We start from the raw sequence: 9,259 nt of genomic DNA, 5'->3' as shown, positions 1-9,259 counted from the left end.
TGTTGAAAAGCACCTCATCCCTACAGTGAAACATGGTGGTGGATCTTTAATGCTTTGGGGTTGTTTTGCATCCACAGGCCCTGTGGCCCTTGTTAAAATAGATGGAACCATGTACTCCAGCATGTACCAAGATATTTTGTCCAAAAACCTTGTTCCCTCTGCCAGGAAGCTACACCTTGGCCGCAGATGGACATTTCAACAAGACAATGATCCTAAACATGCGTCCAAAGCAACTAAGAAATGGTTGACCGAGCACAAGATCAGTGTCCTGAAGTGGCCATCTCTGTCTCCAGACCTGAATCCAATTGAACATTTGTGGTTTGAACTCAAAAAAGGAGTCCATAGACGTCAACCCAAGAATTTGAAGAAACTACAACAATCCGGCATGAAAGAATGGCCGAGGATCCCCCCCAAGAAGTTCCGTAACCTTGTACGACATTACAGAAGGTGACTACTTGCTGTTATAATGGCCAAGGGAAGAACCACAAAGTACTGATAACAGGGGTGTGAATATTTGTGATTCTTGATTTTTCTGGAACAAAATATATAATTTGTGAACCGTTCGATTGTGGTTTGTGCCACTGCATTGTTATCAGAATATCATTTTCTGCATTTTTTGAGCACAAAATAAAGCTAATTACTTACGTAGTTTATTTTGTATGATCTCTTTTGTTCATATTTATCAAGGGTGTGAATAAAAAAGGAGTCTACTGTATAACATCAGTAAGTATCCAGTTCTGTAAATGAGGTTGTAGTGTTTTGAATTTCATAAAACAGCAGAGCTGGTGAAGCTTGTGAGTGATGCATGATGGATACGTCATGTTTGATGTGAAAAGTCAATGTGATTGGTTGCTCTCTGGTCCAGGTTCAGCGTTCTAGGATTTTTCCAGCCAGATTGTTAGAGTGAAACCATAAACCTGAACTCAACCTGTTGTCTTTTGCCTACCAGGAAGACATTCTTTTTTCTTTTTTCTTTTTTCACAAAATGAGCATCCAATTAATAAACCAAGCTAACATATATTGCTGAATTCTTGCACGTAAACATACTATTTGTCTTTTGAGAAACAACAGAGGTAAAAATGGCACCTGTTGGAATTGTGTTGCATTTCAGTATTTAAATGCACTTCTGCAAATCAAACAGACAAACAGGTACACTGCATTCCAGCTTTTTTTTATTTTTTATGTTGCTTGGTACTCAAGGACCCATGTCCTAAAGGTGAACAGGGAATGAGAGCTGACTTTAAAACTCCGGTGCAGGGATAAGCGCTTCTCACGATCTTTGTAAATAGACCAGCGGTTCTCAGGGTTCTTCTAATGGGCATTGGAGTTCCTTGGGCATTCGTGCATCCGATAGGCACACATATAGAATATTCCTTCCAAATTGGGAAAAAAAAATTACAAATATTTAGACGTTGAATGACACACTTCAGTTAAAGATAAACAGCACATCAAAAGTAAAGATAAAATACACTGATCTAAAAAAATAAAGAAATGAAATAACCAGGTCTATAATTTTATACACTTGGTTATGCAATGACAATAAGGCTAAATATATCCTTAATCCACCATCCCACCATATATAAACATATAAACATTTATTGGTTTATTGTTAAACCTCGCAAATTCATAAATTCATAAATGATGAATTTACACTCTACAGTATGCTGCTCCCCCCTCTTTCTCTCTCTCTCTCTCTCTCTCTCTCTCTCTCTCTCTCTCTCTCTCTCTCTATATATATATATATATATATATATATAAAGTATTCGCTCCCATTTTAGTATGCCATAAAAAGTTTTCAAAATGCATTTATTTGGGATGTCTTATTTTAGATGTATTCACAGCCGTCCATTCCATCATAGTTGAATTAAAGTTCTACAGATTGACCCAAAATATTTCTCCACATCCATCTTATCAGCCTCTAGATGTGGTCCCTAGATAAGGGAATTATACATGAAAAATACTGAGAAATGTTTTGCTCCTGAGGTATTCTATCCCTTTTGAAAAACAGACAAGAATACTTTTAGGATTCACATTTTCTAGTTACATAAATTTTATAAAATCACACAAAGTTGTAGAACTTTCATTCAACTCTGATGGAATAGAGAACTGTGAATACATCTTAAATAAGAAGTGTATATATATATATATATATATATATATATATATAATGCACACACATATAAAATTTCTATATCTGTGCTATACCTGAAAAGAAGGTGAGCACCACGGCCACCCAGCCAATGATGTAAGACCAGGAGAACCTCCAGCTCCCATATCGTTTACCGTAGTAATTTACTGTTACGCCGGTGTAAACCGCCATCGCCAGCAATACAAAAAAGCCTGTGGACAGTGAGAACAAGGGTCATGGCCAGATACGACTTCTTTGTAATACGTCATAGCACATCCGACAAACTTACACCTTTATCGTGTATGTTTATGGAGCCAGGGGCACAGAGATATTGCATATTGCAAAGCTTTTTTTTGTTTAGTCTTTGCATCTGTGCATTACACGCATTATTAAATTTAAACAATATTTCTCAGCATTGTGTTTTGCTTCAGCTATTTTTCACAGGCGCTACCTGATAACATATTTTATTTAATTTGTTGTCCCCCTATTCAGCTCACATATATAAAATTAAGGAAATGCTATAGGATACAGAATGTATCATAAATTGTATTGATCACCATGGAGTTCATGTTAGTGTTTCATTTTCATTTTTAGGCTATTAATCACAATGTGATGGAAATATAATGCATTTCTTCACTGTATTTCCCACCCATAGGTGATATGGTGAGTGTGGCATTTCCAAACAAATGACAAGGTAAAGGTGTCCTTTAGAAGGAAGCGAGTGAGGTTGCTCTGTATACCCATCTGCAGGTGCATTTCCACGCCCCGCAGTGTGGTTAACCCATCCAGGGGGCGGAAATGCAGTGTGAAGGATGCCTGCGAAAAAGGGGCCTCTTACATGAGATGAAGAACAGTATGCCTGCAGCAAAGGTCTTATCGAATCGGTCGAAGGAGGAGTAGTGGATGAAGGCCATGATGCCAATGATGATTCCGATGAAGCAGGCCAGCAGGGAGAGTATCATGAAAGCTCGGGTGGCGTCCCAGTAGGCTGGAGGTTCGGGGTTAAAATGTGTCATTAGACCTGGGAAGAATCTGAAATGTGCTGCACACATAGGCTGTCAGGATAGAGACATCTGTCAAATAAATAGATAATATCTGTAGCTCCTGTTTTTTCCTTGGTCCGTGTTCACAACCTCACGCATGGCACACACCAATTGGCCAGGATCCAGTCAACACTGGCCCTTGAATTTGCTTTGCAAATAATAGTATTGATAAGCATTAATATTTCTTCCCATAAACATTAACAATATTAACACAGTTATTAAGTTAATATTATTTGTGTTTAATTTCTTTAGCTAATGTTTTTAGGTCAATGTTCAGCACCAGACCTTAGACTTGCTTAGTCAATCGTGGCGTTTATATCATATCAAAACGCTGGCCTCGTTGTATATCATGCATTAGTGAGTCTGCATTTGCCCTGTGCCCACTGGGAATGGCTTCATGGTGTAGTGGGCATGGAAAATATTTATGTGGAAATGCATTTCTAGCTGTATAACTGGACAGCATATTCAGATCAGCCTAATTCATAGGAAAAAGCCATTACCACTCTTTTTCAGAGATTTTCGGGTGTTGAATTGTAGTACATGTTTCCAGTTTTGTTTTTATCCATGTTTTCTTTTGAGCATCTACATTAATTTTATGCACCTGCATTTTAACAAAACTAAACATCCCAGTCATGGGCCATTTTGTAGTATGCCTTTTAGAAAGCAGTTCTGTACACATGAAACATTTCTTTTTCTTATTGGTTTAATGTAATGCTTGCTCTGGATAACTTTGAGTGGTAAATAGCAAGTAATTAAATATCGCACCATTCAAATGGCTGACTGTTATTTGCAATTGAATAACCCTGTAAACAGCTATTATATCATATCTTTGAGGTCGTTTGCATGATTCTAAACACCATTAGTCACTTGAAGAATTCCCCATGGCTTTATTCTTTTATTAATTTATTAATTTATTTATTTTTGGTCACTTGAACGGCCTCATTGTAAATTAACAAATGACTCAGCGAGAGGATACAGAAACAAGAGCCTGACAAAAGCAGCATTGTTCTCAGTTCCAGCGAGCTTACCGATGCTGTCTGTATGTGTGAAGCATTTTCCGGGCATACAGTACCGCCATAAACCCTGGTGCATGTAGTTGTTTGAGTGTCGGTACTGCATCCAGTAATCTGTTGCTGTGGAAACAATCAGGAGGATATTCCCTACGCCTGCACAGAATAGCCCTCCGCCCATGAAGCTGTACATCCTGCACCTAGGGACAGACTGACAGACAGGAGTCTGGTTAGCATCGGGGTGGTCACCTCTGATACCATTCATCCAAGCACACTTCTGTGGAGTGAAAATAATTGACTGTAATCGGACTGCAATGAACACATTATTTCCAATGGATTGAACTAAGAGGACACAGGCAGGGAATCACAATGCACTTCGCTGGATCAATCAACATGAATTGACTGTAAAGCGTTGTGGTGGCCAAAGGGAATATCATATATATATATATTAATCAATTAAATTTACTCTACAGGCCTACACATTGAATTTTTGAATTTCAGTTGAATGTACTGTAAAATACCTACTGGTCACCATTATTTACCTTGAAATGAGTTGTGTTAAACAGAGGTGTATGGCTGGTTGCCAATATGGGTCGTAATGAATCAAGATTTAGAAGTTCATATTGTACAATAAATAGTGAGATTTTATATATCCACTCAAAATAATTCACACCATGGTGCTGTTGCAAATATTTACAGCCAGTGACCATCTTTAGTTTGTAAAATCCACACACTGAATTATTCCATCATTGTCGATCTGGTATGTGGAATGGATGTTTCAGTGTCTGAGAAAGGAAATATCCATCTATTCGCACAATTTTGTCACATCTAAATTACATGTTCAAATGCACAAAATCAAAATTGTGATTGTTGTTTTGAAATAACCTTATTTAAAATGTAATTTTTAATATTGAATATTATTGTGTTTAAAATTTCAAGCTCTTTGGTCACTCTAACAGCTATCAATTTTTTTGGATTCATCGAGCCGAGGTGCTGGTTCTGCAACAGCCAATAGGTGGCGACCCTGTTTTTGTTGATTTGAAAGCCACACTGCTGTGTGAATCAAACACTGTGGGTGTGTGCAAAACCTGATTACAATATGATACTGCAGTTCACTAAAGAACTGCTAATGTAAGTTTAAATATCAGCAACTGTTATTTTTGTTGATATATTTTATTTTGCTAAAATAATGTTTTTTTAGACAAAATAGCATATTTAAGTAAATAATTCAGATAGACATTTTCATATTTGTTCAATACAAAATGGAGCAGATCACTTTTCTTCCATGCTGTTGAATACTATACTTATGGTTATATATAAAAATGTCTGAAGTGACCACCCAAGTCTTCACACAAATCAATCATGTAAATAAGGAAACATTACCTTAGATATATATTTTACTAAGAGAGTAGATAAAATTATTAACAGAAGAGATGAAACTCATTCGGTATATGTGTGTTAACTTATACAGTTGTTTCTTATGTTGAGAAATACCTATCACAGTGATCATTTCAACCATTCATTGTGTTAAAATTTTTTAAAAATACCTTCACCTTTTCTGTTAAACCTGATTGTAACAAACATGTTTTGTGATTCTATAATTACAGAATTACAGCAATAAGAGAGAAAACCTACCTTTATTGATCCTTTCTAGGGAGACTAAGTGACTCCGTAATAAAGTTGGGCTGTCTGACAAAATACAGCAGGGCCCTATAATGCCAAGACAGGCAGTTTTCCAGTAGCTATTAGCACTAACGGTTCGCTGGTGAATAGGAAACAGAGAAAGAACAAACAGCACGGGGAAACAAAGGGACTGGCTGGGCCACAGCCAATCAGAGCAGACTAGTTTTGTAGTTTGGGAATCTGCTGAAAAAACAAAAATATTTAAAGCTTGCAGGTTTAAGTAATACTGATGACTTAGTAGTTTCAATTGAATATCCAGGACTAAAATCTCTTTAGTTGAGGGGAGTTGAAGCGTTAAATTGGAGCCCCTACCGCAGCCATCAAGGTTTTTTTTATTTTTATTTTTTTAAAAGTCAAAACAAACTTTTAAATTAGTAGAAGATTTCCCTTTGCTGGTCAGTGCAGCAACAGTTACAAGTTTGATCCGATAAATTTCAATCAATTTGTCCGTTAATAGGAAATATCTGCATTGCCGGAAATGTGAATGTACAGTAGTATCTTGTTTCATAGCAAAACAATTTGTGTTAAATCAACTCCTACAGAGTTTATATGAGTCCAATAGGGACCACATGTACTCTGTTATGTTTAAAAGTACTCTATTAGAGTTGATTTTACACACAACATTTTATCTGTAGGAAGGATCCCACAACACAATTATGTCCACTTCTTTTATATCACCAATATACTTGCATATGGGAAATATGAATGTGTTTAGTGTTAATATGCCAAAAAGTCCAGACTTGATTCCCCTACTCTCCCTCTCCACAGCACAGGAAACCGCTTGCCTATCAGAGATGATAGTTCTATCTGACGGTGTACGGGTAAATCACCAAATGCCTTCAAAGTAGATGAAAGTAGATGAAAAATAAAAGTGAAAAGTAAAAGCATTTGTTTTATTTTAAGAATAAGAATTTTGTATTGTGCCATTTATTACAACTGAGTTCCAGGCCTAATTCTTACCCATAGCTTGAAAGGGCCATTGAACATTTCCCATCCTTATGTTATAAGAATAAATTCTGTGATGCAAAATATGACTCAGAATTTATTTGGGCAGGAGAATCAGGCCTGGGTGTATTTTTTTCTGAAGCAGTATGTGTACTCCATAGCAGATAATGCTGGATACTCTTCTGAAAGCTCAGGGTTCTCTGCTTTTGTGAAAAGTTGTGTGAATCTCTGTGTTAATGAAACCTGGTGCTTTGGAACATGCAGGAGAAAGGGACAGCTTTTTTCTCCCATTTACATTCCCTGTTGGAAATTTCCCTTCCTACTGGAGTCCTCCTGTTGACTGTTGACTATGAGATCACTGACATTACATACTGGATCATGAGTGGCTGACCTGAACTAGAACAGGAACGAACCAGGGTCACTGTGGGTTGCTATCTACTGATATCTATTAACAATGGTAATATATATATATACCCATTTATTTATTTGTATTTGAAATCTCCAAATGAAGCCAAGAAGGGGCTCATTCAAAATGAATGCATTTGTATTGTACATGCACAAATGTTTTTTTTCTTCCCATTTATCCTTTTTTAAATTTATTTATTTTTTTACAATTGCACCAAACAGCCTTTCAGACTAAGGTAATGCATAAACACACAAGTAGCCTAAAATGTCTAAAATGACTTTTAATATATGGGATGTTTTATTGTTGCTTTGGTCTTTTTTTCCCCTCAAGTTGTTTAACATGCATATCACGAAGCTGGTCGTTTTTGATTTTAAAAATCAAAAATAAAACAGTTTATTTACACACAAGCCAGACATGCAGGCACTGAGACTTCACATATTTTAACATTTACATTGTAATTGTACAGGCAAAAATTGTACAGGCAAAAAGCAGGCAAAAGCGTTGCTACCCTACTGCCCAAACCTACAGTAGTTGCAAAAAGATCACCCCCCATTAGTCAGCAAAGCTGATCTTAAGCTTATTCTGCAAGCATTTGTAAATTAAATTAAAGTATCTATTGAATAAACGTGTCTCTACAGTGAAGGCTACTCCTTCACAGTGTGCCTGAACTGTGAGATTCACTGTGAGATTAGGTGATAAAATGACTGTCTATAATTGTCCATAACTAACAGATGCATTATTTCCTTTTCTGCTTACAGTGTTTATTTTTCTGCGTTCTCATAGGAAGAAAAGTAGATATTTTGTACATAGAAGCTGGTTTCAAGGTAAGTTGTCTTTACATCAATAATACCATAGGCAGCCCTAAGTTTTATTGTAAGTTTCAAAGGTAAAATGGGCATGAACAGAAATTCTGATCAGAATATTGCTGCCGTTTTTGCTATTATTCCGAGCTTCTTTCCAGTTGGAAAAATAACACTAAGGAATTTGTCTATGTATTCAAATGCAGGCCATTCAATAAATCAGCAAATTGATTGTTTAGATTCAGACACATTAAAATCCTGCCAGTGAAAAGAAGAAAGAGAACCCTTTCATTGAAGAGAGCCATATCTTGCCCCTGTGTCAATAATGCATTCTTTGGCTCGGCAGACGGGCATTTCTCCCTTGAACATAAGCTCCAGAAGATGAAAGGAGGCGGGTAGGTCCATTACATGCATTAGAGCAAGTTACTCGGACCAATTGACGACCACAAAATACAGCAAGAAAGGATTTTCTTTCAAAGATGTGAGTGCCACACTTACACCTCACTTCATTTTTATAGACCACTGTCTATTTTGTTCTATTTCAACCATGCCTCTATAAGGCCATTTGATATCATCCTGTACTTTCAAAGTGGACAACATGTTTCTGCGATGGAAAAGCAATTCCATATCAAATGCATCTGGCTTTTCAAAGGCGAATTCTGTTTTGAAAAAGAAGCATTTATATGTGTGCAAGGGAAAAGTGGTCGGATACACTGTTGGTAGATGGTGGAAAATAAGCGAGCAATCACAGTAATACAGTAGAAATGAATTTGCTTAAAGGAGCGGAGAAATGAGTCCACAAACTTTAATGTTAGAAGTTCATGTATTTACATTGAGATAAGCTGGAGGTCTAATGTATCTCTCGAACACGCACGCACACACTTTGGGATCATCTTTAAGGACATTCCAAGGCTGTGTCCGAATCAGCACACTTGCCTGCTATTGAGTATACTGTAGTTGTTCACTACTCTGGATGAGAAAGTTAAGTAGGGAAAGTTTTGTCAAAGTGTAGTGCTTAAAATCCTGGGATGATTTATATTCGGGAGCATGCTTTTTCAGAAGTAAATGACCATTTTGGTCCCATAAATATGACATGTTACCAGCTGCAGCTTTACTGATGTTTTTCTTCAACAACAACAACAATGACACGTGAGCATCACTGCAAGGGTGGAACATCATACAATACTACCACAGTACATTTTTGCATATTGCCCACCGCATACTAAAAATATGCACGGAACAGT

The 9,259-nt window shown here is 36.9% G+C and overlaps 1 protein-coding gene across 1 annotated transcript; it reads right to left on the bottom strand.

Annotated features, from left to right (window-relative positions):
* Window positions 1-1,150: 1,150 nt before the first annotated feature.
* Window positions 1,151-5,968, bottom strand: lim2.1 (lens intrinsic membrane protein 2.1). Its single transcript, XM_064351106.1, has 5 exons — window positions 5,817-5,968; window positions 4,200-4,392; window positions 2,967-3,116; window positions 2,206-2,340; window positions 1,151-1,373 (listed from the first exon to the last, which is right to left on the bottom strand). Exons 2-5 carry the CDS (start codon window positions 4,372-4,374, stop codon window positions 1,312-1,314), a joined length of 522 nt encoding a protein of 173 aa, XP_064207176.1. The 5' UTR covers window positions 4,375-4,392; window positions 5,817-5,968; the 3' UTR covers window positions 1,151-1,311.
* Window positions 5,969-9,259: the final 3,291 nt, after the last annotated feature.

This window comes from Anguilla rostrata, chromosome 9 (genome assembly GCF_018555375.3).
Source record: "Anguilla rostrata isolate EN2019 chromosome 9, ASM1855537v3, whole genome shotgun sequence".
NCBI lineage: Eukaryota > Metazoa > Chordata > Actinopteri > Anguilliformes > Anguillidae > Anguilla > Anguilla rostrata.
Note: the sequence above shows the minus strand (reverse complement) of the source record. Positions and strands in the feature narration are given on the sequence as shown.

Coding starts and splice junctions, on each gene's coding strand:
- lim2.1 (XM_064351106.1), bottom strand. CDS start 4,374: ATGTACAGCTTCATGGGCGGAGGGCTATTCTGTGCAGGCGTAGGGAAT. Junction 2,341..2,966: donor CATACTGTTCTTCATCTCAT/GTAAGAGGCCCC, acceptor CACTGTCCACAG/GCTTTTTTGTATTGCTGGCG. Junction 1,374..2,205: donor GGTGCTCACCTTCTTTTCAG/GTATAGCACAGA, acceptor CCAATTTGGAAG/GAATATTCTATATGTGTGCC.